The 20,884-nt window shown below is 36.6% G+C and overlaps 1 protein-coding gene across 1 annotated transcript in view; it reads right to left on the bottom strand.

Moving 5' to 3' along the window:
* Positions 1-20,884, bottom strand: part of Hcn1 (hyperpolarization activated cyclic nucleotide gated potassium channel 1) — a 350,116-nt gene that overhangs the window by 33,040 nt on the left and 296,192 nt on the right. The window contains exon 6 of the mRNA XM_005356829.3: positions 8,664-8,904. Within this exon, the coding sequence (XP_005356886.1) occupies positions 8,664-8,904 (241 nt within the window). The remainder of the gene's footprint in view (positions 1-8,663; positions 8,905-20,884) is intronic.

The following is a 20,884-nucleotide window of genomic DNA, read 5'->3' as shown; positions in this document are numbered from 1 at the left end:
TGGAGTTGAAAATTCAACTATATAGAAATTCAAAAATATACAAGTAGAGTGCCGTTTATTAATCTTTGAGAATTGTTTTAACTCTATAAAACTATTCTTCTGTTAAAATGGTTCCCACTGCTGTACACTATGATTCATAATTGTATTCCTAGCACTCGGGATCCAGAGACACAAGAATCACAATATGTCTATGAAGTGATTTGATGACCTGCTTGGGTTACATGATATCATGTCTCAAAACAACAATTAAAAAATGAGCAGAAATAAGCTACTCCAAAACTACATTCAAAATAGGATTTAATGTTGTATATGTTTATCTAGTAAAAATTATGGTACTAAAGGTGAAGATATCAACAAAATAATAGCATAATCTTTATTAAATAAGCAGTGTTATTAGGATTGGCTGTACATGATCAGTGAATATCTTAATTACCAACATTAGATATAACGCATTTCTAACACCATAGAAAACTCTTCTGGACAAAATTGTTTATTTTCATTCTCCTACCCTGAATTATAGAGCTTTTATTTGATCCTTATGATAGCAATGTGAGTCCAACATTAGAAAGCACTTTTATAAGGTTTACTTTTGAATTGGAAATTATGCACTTTTCTTTAGTTTCCTCAAACCCAATTTGTCATCTGATTTGTGTTAGTTTCCTTTTTAAGGTAAAAGCGTAGCTTAACCCAGAGCGTTAAACTGAATGTGCTACTTGAAAGTTTCTTGAGTTGTAGGTCTCAAAATAAGAAAATGAAAGACTGAAACGGAGACAAGTTAGAATACATCCCCACATACCCTACCATCTCCTAGCTGTTCACGCACAGTGCAAGAATCTTCGCGTTAGTGACAGTTTGGTATTTTGCTTTGGTTCGATGGCTTAAGTTAGAAAAATTAAAAAGTCTTAAAACTCAGAATATCCGTAATTTAGCACTCTGGAGTAACCTGAGACAGTAAATAGTTGAATATACTAAGTGCAATGAGAGCCGCAGGAGAAAGGTACTAATTGGGGATGGGAAAGATAACACTTCAGTCATATCTGACAAAGATGACAAGCATCAGCAGCCTGAAAGACAAGATGCCTCCACAGTCGACTGAGGGCCGAAAGAGCTGTCCTTGTTGAAGTGAGAAGCGGTGGATCGCGTGTTTCTGAGGGCAAATGGTGGTATAGTTTAGGAAGACAGTTTGTGTCAGATTGTACAGAATTGGGAAGCCCTTGGCTGAGGTTTCTGATATTATTGTTTTGGGGAGAAGGTCATAGCGTCTGATTTTAGACACATCCCAGAACGATGAAACATGTGTGCGGAGCAATAAAAGGCTCAGAGTAAAATCCGGAGCTTCTCATAGAAATCAGGTGACACAGTCAAGGCCCAGGGACGTGATATTTGGATATAAATAAGGTTTTATTGATTACTCTCAGTTATTAAATTCAGGTTTATTCTACAGAGAAATCATTAAAAAAATTCATTCCAAGAGGTGCACTTCTCTTAGACTTTCCCTTACAGTGGTGCATATTCTGCCCAGGTTTCCCTCCAGTGTGCTTCACTGAAAGCCATGCTTCCTTCTACCTCCTGAGCTTTGCATACTACTGTGGGGTGAAGAACATCTTCCATCTGCCCTTCATCAGCAGAAATTCCTTTAATAACATACTGTTAGCGTATTATTACAGAACTCAGCATTTAAATAACACAAACAAAATATAAATGACAAAGAGTGCTGAAAACAAAATCATCAATTTGAGTTTTCCAAAGAAATAGAAAAATATATTTTAAATATTCAAGAAAAGGGTGCATTCAAAAGTGAGCTATACCTGCTAGGCTTATTTCACTTTGCAATAGAACCACTCACTTCAGTCCAAAAGCATCCCCTCCTGCAGTTATTGATGAATATTAAAATTTAGGCGCTCCAGAAAGATGTGCTACACAAATAGAAATGAGTAAAAATTACATTTTTAGCAATTATCATTGCCTTGTGGTGATTTTTTTAATGGGATTAAAATTTGGCTTTGTTTGCTATTTTAAGAAGCTCCAAATGGAGTGCCTATGAGCAACTTCATGAATACAGAAACCTCTATGTTTACACGGACTTCTAGAGCTTTCTCCTCCTCCTCCTCCTCTTCTACCATTTCAATCTAGAACTACTACTTCAAAATAAAATGTCATGAAGTTCATCCTGATTTCCATCAGGGTATCATGTATTTTGATTTGTTTTTTTTCTATTCATTGATTCATTTATAAATGACTTTGTGAAAAATAGAGCTGTGGAATTAGGATATAATTGATGGTTAACATGTTTTTCATCTAACTTATGAGAACATAAGGCAGACACTGGTCAAGAAACTTTAAAGACTTTTTTTCTTTTTTTGAGACAGGATTACTCTGTAGCTTTTGGAGCCTTTCCTGGAACTAGCTCTTGTAGACCAGGCTGGCTTTGAACTCACAGAGATCTGCCTGCCTCTGCCTCCTGAGTGCTGGGATTAAAGGCGTGCACTACCACCACCCTGAAAAATTTAAAAATGTTTAAGACCAACAGCTCTATTCTTAATCTTGGCCAGAAGCCATAAACGTCCTTGCTCCGTCGTATTGTTCTGCTTTGCCAGAGTCCAGACAGGATGGATAGATTTACAGGACACGGGACTGTAGGTATCATTCTTTTACTTTTGAGGATGTAGCCAGAATGACTAAAAACCCATTTCCTAAAGGATTTTCATGCTTCAATTCTTGTAGCTAGAGGCATTAATAGGCCCGGGAAGTTATTGAGACCCTACCCTCTTACCCTATCTGCCATTTTCCTGAAGACACCAGAAGAGAAGCTTCACAACTGCTTCTCTCCAAAATTTAAAATGTTCTGAATAATTGGGCATATAAGAGTTTTGTTGAGTTCCATTAAGGGAAAGGTATTACCTTGCAGTCAAAAGAATAGGAATTTAAGACCTGGTGGAAATATGATATTCCAATCTGCTCTAAAGATTAGCACATTGCATAGTACTCTCTCTCTTTTAAATGTTAATCCAATTTGGCCTGTCAGTCACAAGGTTAGGAGATCAGCCCCAAGGAAAGCAGATTCACCTACAGGCAATCTAAGGATGTGGGAGGAATAATTATCTCCTTCCTGATAAGTTTTCGGAGAAAACCTGGAACTCTTCCTCATCTGGGCTTCCTGTAATGAACACAGAATGTTTGAGGAAAGCGTATGGCATACAATAACAGGAGCAATGGATGTTACATAAATGTCTTGGAGAGGGTCACACACTCTGTGACCCTGTCCTTTGTGAGCTTCCTCCTCATGTTTCTAGACAGCTCTGCTTCTTCTCTGGTAGTGTCTTTTCTTTCTTAATGAGTTCTCTCTTTCCCTCACCCTCCAGCCATTCTCACTGCCTTGTTCCACTGTGCAGCTGTTTCTTGGCCGGCAGGTTTGACCATATCTGCTTTCTTGAGTTCTACCAAAAGGCATTGCTTTCCCTTCTCTTCCCCACCCTTTTGTCCTACCAGTTGCCAGAATTTGTAGTTTGCCTACCCTGTTCTTTTTTTTCTCATTCTCTCATAACAAAACAGTCTTTGAGGTTTTTCCCCCCCTGTTTCTAAGTCCTTTACTAACAGGACCAAGAACCCACATAAAAAAAAGCCTTGATTTATTTCCAAATAGGTCAGGGCCTTTGAAAAAAGGGTTTCAGAGTTGTCTTACCATCCTTGAGACAATTACTCCACCTAGCTTGAAGGTAAGGCTTAAAAAGGGAGGAGGGAAGGTTTTTTTCTACTTGGTATACATGAGGAGAAATTTGAAAAAATAAAATTGTGAATTCATATCAACAGGTTTTTCACTCCCCCAAAACCAGTACCTACTTTTAAATAAATGCAATGGTGTAAAGATAGAAGTACAGAGATTTCAGTCCTCTGATAACCTAGGACATGGCTTCAGGGCAGGGGTTACTGATGTTCTGTTTTTTTTACCTTCCTATTTCTCTACATTTTAAAACATCAGGTGATATGAACTTATCTGGACATAAAATTTCTAAAGATGTATGTCCAAGTCATATTGTATCCTCTAATTCTAGCATAGATTTGGACACTATATAGCAGAGTTGAGGGATCTTTAAAGAATACACAATCTTCACGAATACATTGCTCCTTTTTCCCATGACATAAGATCAGATGAATCACGGCTGGCAGTGGAACTTTAGATGTCCTCCGGTCTGGAGTTTGATTATTCGAGGAACACAGCAACTTTTCTTTAAAATCACGAAAATTTCTGGTGCAGAGATATATAATTTAAAATTTTAATGAGGTACATAATAGTTTTATTTCTTTTGGGGCCAGTATTTTAACACTATGATTACTTTAATGGAGACTGGATAGCACATAAGAAGAGGTTTCAAAAGACCTTTGCAAATGCAGACATAAAGGATAATGGACAGCTTTGAAGAGAAAGTGAAACCTGTGCAAATGTTCCGTATTAATATCCTAGACCTAGGGGACAGTAATGCCCCTCTGGAGGAGAGGAACTGTGGAAAGAACACACAGAAATCTGAATTTCAAAGGCTTAGCTGAAATTTGCCTTGTTCCAGGTATACCGCCAGTTTACTGACATGAGCCTCAATTCCATTGTGTGTTATTTATTTATTCATATTTCAATTTTCATTAGCCTTTGTTTATTGTACAATAAGTTTTGTTATGAAATTCCATAAATATTTATAATATACTATGATTGTCGTCAATCTCCTATTGCCATATCCTGCTCCTCCAAGACACTACACTGTTCCCCTTCTTCTGCCTCCAAACCATCCTTACACCTTTATGTATTATCTCTATTGCGTTATTATTTTTCTCCTTTATTATTATTACCATATACATATATGTATATAGACATATGCAACCTTTTGAATTTATTTATTATTGCTTGTATGCGTGTATGCATATATGTATGTATGTATATGCTTTTAGGATTGACTACTTTGTATTGGATAACATATTAGAGAGCTTAAACCAAAGGAAGACTAATTCTCTTTCCCTCTGTAACCATTCATTTTTTTTTTTTAGCTCTTTATCCAGGGATGGGTCCTCATGTGATTTCTTCCATCCACATTTGTTTGTCAATTATCAATGTTTAGGTCATTTAGTCTACTACATTGTTAATATTTCACAAGTGTAGTTTGCCTGTCCTATATGAAACACAACAATAACCAGCATGATGAGATATTCCCAGAGGTAGCATTTCTATCTTGGCAGTAACCAAGTAGCTGTTTAATTGGACTTAAGGGCTATTCATTCAGAAAGAATTATGCCTAGTAAGTACTGTAGATGAAATACAGTACTTACTAACTACCCATGATTCACGAGGCCATAGAATCTAGAGGAGTACCTACTTTCATAAACCATTGTTAATGCTTCTCATGCCCACAGGTAAGTAGATCAATCAATCCTCATCAAAGAAGGTCTTTTTTCCCAACAGATGGAGATTATTACAGCAATCCACAACCGGTCAAAACACAAAGAACAACTGACCATGTGATTCCCATCCCTAAATACATCAACAGCACAACCATGCAACTAAGACTCAGGAAACTTCTTGGAAGATGGGAAGAAAGTCTGTAAAAAGCAGAAACTGGGATGTTTTTCTGGAAGGTTTTCAATTTCCTCACTTGTAAAAAAAATTAAGATTCCATAATTTATCTCCAAAGAGGAATCAAGGAGTCTTGGAACTCTTTTTCTCTATCAGCCAGATGGTTACACCCATAGCACCTTATTTCCTGCACGCAAGCATTCACCACCTCACCCTCAGTCTAAGCTGAGTACTGAGAGCAGCTAACACTAGACCCTGTTCCTATTTACTGTCTTTGCTCACTAAGAAGTCCGGAACTTCCATACACTCCACATGTCCAAATTCTGTGCCTTACATGGCTGAAGGAGGTCGGGGGCTTTTCTTATAGTCCCTGCTTTAATTTTCCCAAAGCATTTCCCTTCATCATCCAATAAAACAGTTTTGCAATTTTAGTAATTTCGAAGTTTCTTTAAACAATCATAAGTTAAAAGTTAGAGAATTATAGGATACTTGATCCCTTTTTCTTATTTTGGTGTCCCTGGTGCCTATAAACTTGCCCAGCACACGTCGAGCATCCGTCCCATGCTCATCTATTTGGACACTGTACTGATGAGAACACCGAACACTATTGTAGATGAGTCAGACTAACCAAATTTACACAGTGAGAAGTAAGTAAGCTGAACAAAATTGCATCTTTGCTGTAAAGAAACTGAAAAGATATGTAATAACCTTGCAAAAATGAATCCTCCTAGCTTCCAATGTTTTCATTAGGGAACTCTACAATATATTTAAGGAAGCAATGATAATAACTCTTCGGGAAAACAGGGCAGAGAGAAAAACTTATAAATTCGTTTTTGAAGCGTGAATTAAGCTAATTCAAAGCTCAGAAAATGCATTAAGGGAAAGAAAAAGAAAAGATCAATATTTTTCGCGGAATTAATCACAAAAATTTAAGCAAATACTATTCAGCTCTTTACAAATTTAAGAATTTAAAACTTACTTTGTGAAAAAGGATCAAAATCCAGTATCTAAAATATAATCAACTACAAAAACAAGTTCAGGAATGAAAAGAAACTGTGTTCTATTTTATTTCAAGTAAATAAATTAATAATGAAATAAATAAAAATTTTTCTAAATCACATAGACAAAATGGACAAGATGATGATTTCACTTATTACCTGAAATAATTATAGATACTGTCCTTAATATAATCAAGAATCCTGAAAATAAATCCAAAACACTTTTCACCTGGTATTATGTTTAATGATAAAAATGTAGATTGTTTCTTCCCAAATGAGTATCATGAGAAGATTGTTACTCATACTGCTTTAATTCAACATAATATTGGTAATGCGACCCAGTTAAACAAGATAGTAAAAAGGAATTTGCATGTATGTCAATTGGAAGTGGAGAACAAATTTTCTCTTCATGGAGAAAATGAGATTGCCCATAATATGAAATTATATGCAAGTCATTTTATGAAATTTGTATACGAAAACACCTCAATTTCTATCATAATTTCAATTAAAAATGGAAATTAGAGCTTTCATTTAAATATAGAAATATTAAATATAAATATAAAATAAATATATATTTTAATTTAAATATATGACTTATATTTAATTTAAATATAAGTTCTGGAAATGACCAGACCCAGTAAAAGGTGAACAGGGGATTTCTTTCTTCTTTCTTTTTAAAGAGTGTTAATATTTGATATTAAATAATAGTGTATACAGGACAATGAACATCCTTAAAAAATATCTACGGCATTCTTTAAAACAGAGTAAACTTTATTACATTCAATTCATGAGGTCAGAACATATCTGGGTATGCTGGCTTGATTTATGTCAACTTAAATTCCTCCCATAGGAGGAAATCCCAACTGAGATAATGTCCCCATAAGACCGGACAGTGGTCCAGTCAGTAGAGGATTTTTTATTAGTGATCAGTGGGAATTGCCTATCCCGTTGTCAGTGGTACCATCTCTGGGCTGGTGGTCCTGGGTTCTATAAGAAAACAGACTGAGCAAGACTAGAAGACTGAGCAAGCCATGGGGAGCAAGCCAATAAGCAGTACCTCTCCATGGCTTCTGTTTCAGCTCCTGCCTCTAGGTTCCTGTCCTGTTTGAGTTCCTGTCCTGGCTCCCTTTAGTGTTGAACTCTGATGTTGAAGTGCAATCCAAATAAACCTTCTCCTCCCCTACTTGCCTTTTGATCATGGTGTTTCATCACAACAACAGTAACCCTATAACACTGAGTGATATTGAGATTGTGACAAACAGCTCTAAGTACATTATTACTGTATGAATAGTGTCACTGAGAGTGATGAAAAAGTCAGATACTGACCTCTGTGCCTTTGCACGTTCATGGAGTCTGTAAGAATCAAGGAAAATAATGTACATACAGCGTGCTCTAGTTGGTAAGAGTTGTTTCCCTTAGACCTGCAAGTTGTCTATTGTGGAATAATTATGCATGTACACCTAAACTGAACACACATTTACAAGGGATATGCTGTCTTGGGTAGAGAATGAGTAGGTACAAATAAGAATAGTGATTGGAAGCCAGGCATAGCAGCATATGACTTTATCCCGGCACTCCAGAGGAAACACAGATGGACCTCTGTGAGGTAGAGGCAACATTGCGCACTAAGTCTAAAGACAAACTTCCAGCTTTCCTTCTTTACTCGCTACACCCATAAACCATTAAAAAATGAAGGAAGAAAGTTCCTGTGTGAATTAAAATAAAGAAATCAACACACACACAAAAACCCCCAAACTTCAAAATCTTGTTATGGCAATATAGGAGGCCCATGTAACTACTTTGGAAAGAGTCATCCAACACTCTGGGGACTTTTGGGTGAGGAACAAAAGGCACACTGGTTATTTTCATCCAGTATTATCTGGTTCCAGATAAAGTGGTTACAGGTCTGCCCTCATTAGTGTATGTATGGCTATACATACCACTGTATGGAACTTGTGACCCTAAAATATTGATACACTCCAAATGCTTTTGCAAGAATTCAAATACAAGCTCAAATCCCAAATCAACAAACACGTGGCACCTCTGAAAGCCTTGGGACGGACCCTTCAGAGACGTATGGTCTAGCTTTCACACCTATGTTTACTAACCTCCGAAGTAAGAGCCATCTGTCAACTTCATTTCTTTACTGGACTTGGTGATAACACCAGCAACACCATGCTGAATGAAGTACATTTTCTTCCCCACCGCTCCTTCTCGAATGATGTAGTCTCCAGGCTGGAACACCTCAAATCTCAGCTTGCTCAGCATGGCCGTCACAAAATTGGGATCCGCATTAGCAAAAAGGGGCATTGTAGCCACCAGTTTCCGGCAGTTGAAGTTGACTATTTCCTAAAGGTGGCAGGAGTGAGCACAAAGGAAGGGGAAACTGAGTCATTTCTGGGAGAAAAAAATATACGTTGACTTTTAAAAACATGTACATACAGAATAAAGGCTAATATACATTTGTAAAAATATACGTAAATTTTAATCTGCATATGTCACCAATGTAATAAATTTTGTTTTAATCTGTATTAAATTTCCATTCCAGTACTTCAGTTTGCATAGAAATACAATAGATCTTCAATAATATATTAATTAAATAATAAAAATACCAACTATATTTTACTTATTTATTTTGTGTTTGAAATTACAACTTAAAGGCGGAATTTTGATTTTACTTTTATTTATTTAAAGAAAAAAACACAAAGTCCCATAGCTACAAGGTGCAGTGCTGCTTGCCCTGTAATTGATGATCTTGACAAGCTGCCTGGTACCCACCAGAGAAGAAGAGACAGATGTAGGCAGTATGCATTTTTTTAAAAATCTTATTCAGATGAGAGTAAAAAGGAAATAGAGAGCAGGTGTTACCAAAGGCAGTCAATGGATGATCATAGATGGAATCTGATTTCTGCTTGGCAAGAACAAACTCTCCTGAATCACCCACTGAAGTCTGAGTTGGAAGGAGGGCATCTCTCTTTTTCCTGTCTCCTTATTTGCTGTCTAGACAGTCAGAAGCTCTATATGTTTGGCTTAATTTTGAAGATTTTAGCTCAGATTAAAAATATTTATGTCTCTCTAGACTAAAACAACAATATAGGAAAATGTTTTATTATAAACTTTGGGAGAGGCAAAGGTAATGCAAATGTTACCATTATGACATGTCTTCTAGCTCCTTCATAAATGAACCTAACATCAAGGTACCTATCATCAAAGAATACAAAAAAAACAGTGCAGTATTGAATTATTAATCTTCTTTAAGAAGCCTAGAAACTAAAGCCACATCCCATAGGAGGTGGAAACACTGTAAAATGGGAATATTAACAAAATTAAACTTGAAAGCTCTATCTGGGAAAATGTTAGTAATAAGGCCAAAACAGTTCTTGATATTATTTCACAAAATTGCCTGATACTGTCTTAGCATATGTAAAAATTTATAGGTGCTGAATAAAGAAAATTTTATAGCTACATGCAACAGACATTAATCTGCCAAAAAGAGGGTGAATTTCTGTGACAATCAATGTTGTCAGAGACCAATATATTAAAAATAAACTAAGCACAGAAAGAAACATGCCACACGAGTTTCTTTAGATGTGAATCTGAAACAGTTGATTCCATGGGAGCCGAGAGAGAAAAGAAGAGAGATAACAAGAGGTGGAGCCCAAGATACTAAGTTATGGTTTGATATCGTGGAGAAATTTTAGTGTGAGGCTATATCAGACAACAACAACAGTAGCAGCAGCAACAAGAACAATATGCTGAACATTTCTGAAAGCCAGAATAAGTAAATTTGAATGTCTGTGCCATAGAAAATTAAAAGTTTTAAGAAACTAGGTATGTTTACTTTGATTTGAAGAGTTCATATACATGCATTAAACAGCAGATGAACATCCATAATTTCTATGTTTTATGCATAAATTAAAAACTCAATTCAATTTAAGGTAATCCCAACTGATAACAGGACATTTAAATTCTGTATCGATAACAATCATTGTAGAAAGCTGTATTTGGGGAGGCATGCAATTCTGTCGAGTTCTATGATGCTTATTATTATTCTGGACAGCATTGCTCTAAAATGTTTTCACCATGGTAGCTATAAATATAATTACCATGATTGCACAAATGAATCACAGAGTGCTCTTAACAAATAAGGCTGTTGTAACATCGCTAAATTCCCACCTCAAACATGCTCAGTATTTTTATACTGTGCAGAAGACACGATAGCTTCCTTCTAGGAACTTAGGGAGACATTAACAAGTACACAGACCTGGAGACTTCTTAATTATTATATTTTAATGTTTTTTAGTATTGTAAAGAACAGCTGGTCAATCTATAGCAAGTGAAATTTCATCATCTAGGACATCCTATTAAAGAATGCTACCATATTTGTCTCATTTTTATTTCTCATTCAATAGTCTGGTCTAGTTGTATTCAGAAGAACAAATGGACATATCTAGGAACATTTTTAAAGATGGATAATTTCATTTTTGAGAATTAATGTTCTTCCTGAATGTGGTGGTGTAAATGAGAACGGTTCCCATGGGCTCAGATATTTGAAACCTTGGTCTCTAGGTGGTAGAACTGTTTGGGAAGGATTAGAAGGTGTGGGTATTGAAGTAGGTGTGTTACTAGAAGTAGCTTTTTGAAATTTCAAAAACTCATGCCATTCCCTGTTATCTTGCTCTCTCTCTCTCCCTCTGTCTCTCTCTGTCTCTCTGTCTCTCTGTCTCTCTGTCTCTCTCTCTCTCTCTCTCTCTCTCTCTCTCTCTTCTACTGAGTATTGTCTCTACATGTAAAGTCTCATCTACTGTTCAACCACTATTCTTTTCTGTCTGCTGCCATGCTTTCTACTACTACAGTTACATAATATAATCCTCTCGAACTTTCTGTCCTCCAATTAATTGCTTTCTTTTACAAGTTACCTTTGTCACAATGATTCATTTATTATTAAAGTATTTTTTAAATTCATAGTTATGTTTAATAATAATTTCACCAAAAAGTTACTTGTATTTTATACGCAAGAATCAAAGTTTGCCTTGGTCATTAACTGCTCTAATATAATGAATCAAAATTTTTTGAAAACTAAGAAAAACTTATTTCATATGTTAAATTAATTCTGTCCTATATGATCCTTAATGTGTTGGGTAAGCAGGAAGCATTTCCTGTTTTTCAGCACAAACCTGGCACAGCAGTTCAAAGCAGAAGAAAGCAAATGTCATGGAACATTACTAAGTGATTCAGAAGGATTTTGATGAGCAAGAACACAGGCCTACCAGAACTTTTTTTAAAAAAAAAAAAAAAAGATCCAGTGGTATACGCTTGTAAATGCAGCCCTAGAAACCTCTATATGCAAGTAGTTCTGAGCAGACTTAGCAGGTTACAATTGTATGTTGATTCATTGACATATGTTCGGAACAACACTGGATAAAGAAGAGACCACCATATACTCGATAGGGAGAAACAATATGCTAGGGATAGAGCAATTAAGAGGGAGGGGAAGAGATGATGTGATTAGATTTTAGTTAAATAGTAAAAAAAAAAAAAGCAAGTCTGGATTGTGAGGAAGTAGACTGCAGGTGGGCGCACTGCTGAGCATACATACAGCACACGCAGACTGTGTGTCCTTGCTACTCTTATGTGTCACCTTGACCCAAGCTATAGTTACCTAAAAGAAGGGAACCTCAACTGGGAAAATGCCTCCTTAAGGATGGAAAGAAATCAGACAAGCTTGTAGGAAATTTTCTAAATTAGTGATCAGTGGAGGAGGGTCTAGTCATTTGTGAGTATGGACCCCCCTGAGCTGGTGGTCCTGGGTTTTTTAAGAGAGCACACTGAGTGGGCCATGTAAAGGTCACCCCTCCATGGTCTCTGCATCAGTTCCTGCCTCAAGGTACCAGCCTTGTTTGAGCTACTGTCCTGACTTTCTTTAGTAACTGTGATATGGAAGTGTACGCCAAATAACCCCCTCCCCCCCCTCAGTTTGCCTTTTCGTTCATCACAGCAACAGAAACGCTAAGTAGGACTAGATAGTAGCTGTTAGCAGTTTTCCAAAGAGAAAATGTAGAAACTAGAAAGAATGTAAGAACCACTGGTTTACAGCTTATCAGGTGTGCTCTATTATCTCAGTGATGATGACACATCATGCTTTTTCAATGCTACTGTTTTCTCATTTAACTACAATTAAAAACCCAGTGAACAGTTACATCATTAACAGAATCATAGAGATGAGCCAAATAGGTCTCAAAGAGGTGATTTAACAAAAAATCACTTGAAATTCAGGAAATGAAGTCGGGATTTTAGAGAAGTATATTGTCGTTCTCAGACCTTGTTTCGTACCATTGGGGGGGTCAGCAGATAAATGGAGCTATTCAACCGCTTAGTGTGGCTAGTGTGACTGAAAGGTTGAATTTTCACTTTACCGATTTCTAATCAATTTAAGTTTAAAGTTTAAAATTTGTCAGTTAGCTGTTGAGCAAAACCTGTCTGGAAGATCTTAGCCAGGCAATCACACTCGGCTGTGAAGTATATGAAATCTGCATATAGGTTGTTTCTGAGGAGAATCTGGCGTCCAAATCATGATGTGCTATAAAAACAACACTGTGCTCCAGATTGTGTACTGTAGACATTAAGAAACACAAACTCTCACTTTAATGATGCTCTAATATAGACTGCATTCTGAAATCTCATTTTAACTAGGTACATTAGAAATGAATTCACATTTCTTTTCATTGTTGATGTAACCATTTGGAAATTTAACTTGACTTATGATTCATATTACATTCCCACTGGGCATTGGACAGCATTATAAACTAGTTAATGTCATGTATAATAATATTTTAAAAGAAAAAATAACATGATGCATTTCTAGACATTTGAACCTCCAGTGAAACATTCTGCAAGACGAACAAGAAATAGAAGGGAGGTAGATTAGAGAGGCATATGGCGACAGTAATGAGCTATATGTTGGCTCCAACTGAAACAACCACAGACCTGTATTATACACAGGTGGATACCAAGTGACAGTTCCGTAAAAACAGACGACTACTGAAAACCAGCCGAGACAGAATTGGGGAGCTCAGATTGCTGCCAACGATCCTTAACTTCCTTCTACACTGGCATCTCCATATGATTAGCTTTGTAGATTTTCCTGTTAAAGCCATGTATCTGTCATACCACGTCCTAAGTTTCTACACAAGGGCAGGAAAAGGCAAACAGGAACCACATTCTGGGCAAACCCAAATCCATTCCTGGATTCTCTGATCTTTCACCACCACCTTAAGTCATGAATAATTCACCCCTTCTTTAGTTAAAAATATCTGTGTGTATGGATGTTTCTTCTGCATGCATGCATGTGTGCCATGCGTGAACCATGCCTACAGAAACCAGAGAAGTGTGTCGGAATTGCAGAAATTGTAATTACAGACTTGCGGGCTGCCAAGTGGGTACTGGAAGCTGAACCTGGTTATTTTTCAAAAGCAGCAAATGTTCAGTTCTTTACAACATGCCCATTAAGGATCGATCCCAAATCTCTCTGAAGCTTTTCTCGTCCCCTTGAGTCTGGGCTCCTGCCTGCTCCTAAAGCTTCCCTATTCTTTGTTCGCCCACTTCACAGAGGTCTCATATTGTTCTCTCTGTCATTGAGACTTCCCTTGTTGGTGACACAATATTTATCTTCTATAGACCTGTGCTGTATCATGGTTTTGTTTGATCCACAGAAAATAAGATTTGGATCCTAAGACTCCAAAAAGAAAAAAATAAATATATTGAAATCGCCGACCAACCAAAGTTAATTTTACGTGACCTCGCTTCTAACGAAGTCACGTGCATGAGATCATTACTTGAAGAAGCTAAATTAGAAGGTGAATCCAAAGACAAACATATAGGCATCCTCCTGAATATTAACCTTCATCAGGCAATGAAAGGAGACAGAGACAGAGACCCACATTGGAGCACCGGACAGAAATCTCAAGGTCCAAATCAGGAGCAGAAGGAGGGGGAGCATGAGCAAGGAACTCAGGACTGCGAGGGGTACACCCACACACTGAGACAATGGGGATGATCTTTCAGGAATTCACCAAGACCAGCTAGCCTGGGTCTGAAAAAGCATGGGATAAAACCGGACTTACATAGCAGACAATGAGGACTACTGAGAACTCAAGAACTATGGCAATGGGTTTTTGATCCTACTGCACATACTGGCTTTGGGGGAGCCTAGGCAGTTTGGATGCTCAACTTACTACACCTGGATGGAGGTGGGCGGTCCTTGGACTTCCCACAGGTCAGGGAACCCTGATTGCTCTTCCAGCTGATGAGGGAGAGGGACTTGATCGGGGGAGGGGGAGGGAAATGGGAGGCGGGGGCGGGGAGGAGGCAGAAATCCTTGATAAATAAATAAATTTAATAAAAAAAAAGAATTTGAGGTAATGCATGAAAATAAGGTATATGAAAAATTTAAAGAAGAAAAATAAAAACGTTTTGATATGTTAAGGATTTCTGGCATATTCTTTGGTCCTGCAGCCTGTGCTCAGTCCTTAATCCCCAGGGAAGCTGCAAGGGAAGCTGAATTGTCCAGCATGGCATTCAGTACAGAGAAGATCACTGGATTGCACTGACCCTTGTAGATATGATTTTAAAATGCTTAAGCATCAACAGAATATTCTAAGGATCATTGTCAGGTGTGGCCCTCATCTGAGGCATGATGCTCTGATTGACATGCACCAGTTGGGTGGAAGGATCTTGAGTGACCTGTCAAACATGAAATTTTCATTCCCGTTATTCTTGAGAGGAAGTCAGTATTCCACAGATGTATTTATGGAATTTTTCTAAACCATAGTATACCAGGCTCCAATCCAGATTTAAAGGATATGAATCTAAACCTTTAGGGGATATGACTCAAAGTCTCCACTTACATAGTCAAGTATGGCTCCTAAAATAAGTGAGTACCCAGAAGTCTAAATGTAGGCTTGAGGGAGGAAGCTATGTATGCATGCATTCAACATAAGTTAATTATAAATAATAAAAATAGTTTTGGCAAAAAATCAAGAGATAAATTATAAGTCACAATAAACCTCCTTTAATGATAGAATAAAGTGAAAATGAACTGTGATTTATGTTAACATTCCACTAAAATAAAAGGATTGGTAGTTACTTTGAAAGAAAACTTTTCCTTCTTTCACATTCTCAACTAATATTCATTTGATGGTTTGACTCCTAAACTGTAAGATGTTTACTTGGATATATAAGGAAATCACCTCAAGACAAGACAATAGCATTGCTTTAGGAATGTTTTGAAAGTGCATCTAGACAAGAAATGACAAGTTAAGAACTTGCTTCCACTTCTTTGCAACATTTCCTGTGATTTCTATGTCTCTAAGGTGGGATATATACAGGTTCTTTCTCCAATTGAGACATTCTCTTTTGCCATTCAAGAAAGTTTTTATTGCAAGTGATAAAGAATTTGGGCCTCAAATATTATGGAATAGACTCCAAGGGTAAGAAATATTCACCCACCCACGGAGACAGTGGGGCTGTTCTATTGGGAGCTCACCAAGGCCAGCTGGACTGGGACTGAAAAAGCATGGGATAAAACCGGACTCTTTGAACATGGCGGAAAATGAGGGCTGATGAGAAGCCAAAGACAATGGCACGGGGTTTTGATCCTACTTCATGTTCTGGCTTTGTGGGAGTCTATCCAGTATGGATGCTCACCTTCCTAGACCTGGATGGAGGGGGGAGGACCTTGGACTTTCCACAGGGCAGGGAACCCTGACTGCTCTTTGGACTGGAGAGGGAGGGGGAGAGGAGTGGGGGGAGGAGGAGAAGAGTGGGAGGGGGGGGAGGGAAATGGGAGGCTGGGAGGAGGCGGGATTTTTTTTTTTTTTCTTTCAATAAAAAAAAGAAATATTTATCTTTAAATGATCAGAATGAAAGAGTTACGAGTAGAACAGAAGTAACTAACAGATGTGTAAAGCTTCCCAATTTTAAATTTATTTGATTTCCATCACATGGAGGCTAGCTAGTTGTATACTCTTATTAGCAAGTTAGTTTTATTTTAGTTTCTGGAGAAAAAAAAAAGAAACTGTTTTCCTCAACACAGCTGCATTCATAATACATAAATTCTTTTGGATTCATTTCTTTGTATACATGTTGAATGACAGAACATTTCCCATATTACAACGTAGCCCTCACTGACATTCTTTATAATACCCAGTTATCCACTTTATGTTAGTCATATTGTATATCTAATTTAGTCAGCAGAGAGGAAAACTGATGGCAATTGTGGACTTGAGTATTTCCCATTAACACCTGCTTTAAAACCTAATTATACTATTAATTGCTAGATTAACAAACAGCCTTCAAGTTGTGAGTCAAACACTGAAATATTATTCACATCAGTCAAGATTTTATGCGTTATATGTATTGTTCAGGGTTATAGATGGAGTTGTGTTCCTCTAAAATTTATATACTATCACTTATAAATGTATTAAGAAAAAATACATCTAAAAGTTTATAGAGTTAAAATAGTGATATCTTTATGAGAGTAGTCACAAACAAAACCAGCTAGGTTTTCAGTCTTGACCATTTGACTTTGGAATGATTTTAAATCTACAAAATATTTCAACACTATATAAGATGTTTCTAAATATACCTCACTCAACTTTCCCAGGTAGTTCTCTCTTTCTATTATTTTCTGTCTTTGAACTCAATATTATTACAAAACTATTAACTGGTGGCTGAGTTTTCATTGTATCAGTGATTATTCTATGATTTTTTTTAATGTTCCAGAACCAAGCCCATCTGTCACTCCATTAAGTACAAAAGTTGCATCATCTTGCTTAAAGGAATTGAGGCTACTTATAGATAAACAAATGAATTGCAGATAAATTCAAGTCTGCTAAAACTTTTAAAATGTATTTTGTTTGAAGAAAGAGATTTTTTTTGTTTTTTGTTTTTTGAGAAAGGGTTTCTCTGTGGTTTTGGAGCCTGTCCTGGAACTAGCTCTTGTAGACCAGGCTGGTCTAAAACTCACAGAGATCCGCCTGCCTCTGCCTCCCGAGTGCTGAGATTAAAGGCGTGCGCCACCATCGCCTGGCTTGAAGAAAGAGATTTTAATAGGGTCTTGAGTATATGTATGCTATGTATTCTAGGCAGATGTGGTATGTAACATGTGTGTACAATTAGGTGTGTGTATTACTAGAAAAGAATGAAAATTCCATATTAGAACCTAATCTTACATTTGAGACAACCCTTCAATAATTTGTAACATATAAATAATTATCATGACATATTTTAATATTTAAATTTAAGCAACTGTGGAAGCAATTCTTATTACTAAATATAATGTTTTACAATCCTAATATAATAGCAAACAGTCCTGTTTGGCACTATTGTCTTTTGTTCTTTTATGTTTTAGGCCACTAACATGGTCTCACTTATTTAAAATTAGTTTGAAACATATTTGCTCAAGTTAATCTACACACTGGAAAATTTTACTTTCTCAAAAGAATGTGTTAGTTTTCACTAGTATTATTTCTAAGGTTTAAAATTTATTGCAAAGCATTTCCCATAAAGAGGTTGGGTGTTTACTTTATGGGCTATTTTTGTCTTTTTCCCTATGGTCATTCATTAGTTCACTTTGAAAAAGTAAGTAAAATTCTATGATAACAATTAGCTGTATATCTGGTATTAATAATTTTAAAAAATTAGGTTTTGTGACATTATTCTTCAGTTTCTCTTGATTTTCCTGATCCTTATTTATGAATGTCTAAATTATGGCTCATATTGTTGTCAGGGAAGCCTTTTAATTCACATTAGGAGACTGCAATATTTCAACATGTCAATAACGAGAATGAGATTTCAATATCTGTTATAATTATTAAAATCATATCATTGACCACTTTCTCTCAGCCTGTGCTCTTCTCTGAATGATTTCTTTTCATAAAGCATGATATTTTAAACACATACTCATTTATACAATGCTTGCCAAAGGGAAAAAATAAGTTTCATCTGTTCTCTGTAAAATCTTTTTTTTTCATACTTTGCAATCATAAATAAGGTTATAAAATCATAAATTATGTGTTCCTGGGGTAGAGGAAATGATTTTTAAACTCTCAATATTAAAGCACTCAGAGGATTTCAAGGGTTCATGTCACAGTGTTCCTGTCCAATTAGTCTTGCGACATCTGACCTTCAATGTATACATTAGATCAGAATAGCAGTAGAACAGAGCACAGATATCTCTAAGCCCTGGTGGATCTCTGTCACTTTTGCAGTCTCAAGTCACAGTCATTAGACATTTATCTACCCCAGCATGCCATCACATAGTGGCAATAATGTCATTTATTTGATAATGTGGCATTACAAGTAAAGTTTCCTCAAGCACTTGACATACTATTTTCGCTATAATTATTAGCATCAGTATCCTCATCAGACCATTACCTTCATCCTTCCAACCCTCACTACAACTCCAGCCATCAACATCTCTATTACCTCTAAAGGACATTCATCACTGTAGTGGTTTGAATGTGAGATGCCCCCCTTAGGATCACAGATTTGAACACTAAGTCTCTGACTGGGAGCTCCACTTGAGAAAGCTGTGTAACCATTAGGTGGTAGAGCCTTCTTGGAGGAAACCGGTTACGTGGGTCAGGACTTGATGCTCTGTATCCTAACCCCATTTTCAGTTCTCTCTCTACTGTAAATGTAGATGCAGTGTGACTAGCCAGTCTCCTAATCCTGCCACCATGAACATTCTTAGTCTCTTGCTGTTTCTAATCCATCACAGTGAACTGTATCCTCTGAAACTGTAAGCCACAAGCCCTTACTTCTTCAAGTTGTTATAATCGGGTATTTTATCCTGCTAACAGAAATGGCACTAAGATAATCATCTCGCTCCAGAGATGCTAAGGCCATCATCAAAAGCTAAGAACAACATGAGAATGTTTAACTGTTCTCATGATTTAACAACAAGAAGGTTCATAATTAATGTATGTATTTGTGGTGCTATTTTTAAAAATGCAAATACGTTTCATATAAGCTAAATATGCCACAGATAGTCTCATTTAATAGTTCTTATTTAAGACTTGCATTTAGCTCATTGTAGAGCCTTGATCCAAAATGTTTTCTTTAGGGTTAGCGACATGGCTCAGTAGGCACTTGTTACCAAGAATTGTGGCCTGAATTCAAGCCCTGGGAAACCACAAGATGGAAAGATAAAGAAAACTCCTGCATCTTGAAATGGTTTCTACACACAGACTGCACTCCCCCCCCCCACAGTCACACAAACATACACATTAAATTAATACAATGTCTTTAAAATGTATTCTCAAAGCTCAGTTTTCTTACTACCGTAATTATGCTACTGAATACTGCTAACTACACTGACTTTTTATAATCAGGTATATTCTTAAGTTTGGCCTCAAATCATCTTAATTATTTTAGTGTGAATGCAATTGTATAGTCATTTTTTCAAAGACCATGCAACATAATTTTCACAACTATTTTATTAATGATGAAAGGCATGGGTTTCCTCAACAGAAAAAAAATGTAATCATTTTTTAAAAATTATGTTTTATTTGTATTTACAAACTTATGGTGTCTTAAATCATTGTTGAATGACAAGTTCTTTATTTGGCAATTTGTTTCCTTCTTCTTTGGACCAAGGAAATACTAAATAGAAACCTGATTTAGTATAGGCTTCTTTTTTGTTGACCACGTTTTCCCTCCCTGAACCCCATCCTCTACCCTCCTTCTCTGTTCACATTCCACATTAACTTCCACATCCAGAGCACACCTTTTCCTTCGAGACCTTTACTTTGTACTCTTGGCCTCGGTGAACCTACTTATTCTTGTCAGCTATTTTTGGCTATGTAGTCTCGCTCTAGCAATTAACTATGGGTGATTTCCTGCATCTCCGGTGTTCCTGTTAATGGTTTCTTGCTTTTACTTCTTGATCTTTTCTTTCTTCTTTTTTTTTTTATCTTCCAGTATATAGGAAGCACTTCCTTTGAGACTGAAAACGGCATCACTGTGTCTCTTACTTTGTCTTTCCAGTTATGTCTGGGTCTATATATTGCACACATTTAAAAAAAAATCAATGCAAATGTTTCCCACCTCTCTGATAGCACCTAGAGACACATGGTGAAAACGCAAACACAAACAAAAAATAAATAACAACAGCAAAAATTTCTTTGTTGATCTCATTTGGAATTATAACCTCTATTACATCAATACATATTCTTTGTCTCATCTTTTGCTATTTATTCCTGTCACATAAATACATGATATCTTTGGGAGGCAAGCTTTACAATGCAATGCATCAAGCCTACTTCCT

Source organism: Microtus ochrogaster, chromosome 19 (genome assembly GCF_000317375.1).
Source record: "Microtus ochrogaster isolate Prairie Vole_2 chromosome 19, MicOch1.0, whole genome shotgun sequence".
In the NCBI taxonomy this organism is placed as follows: Eukaryota; Metazoa; Chordata; class Mammalia; order Rodentia; family Cricetidae; genus Microtus; species Microtus ochrogaster.
The sequence above is the reverse complement of the archived record's forward strand: the minus strand, read 5'-3'. Positions and strand labels throughout refer to the sequence as shown.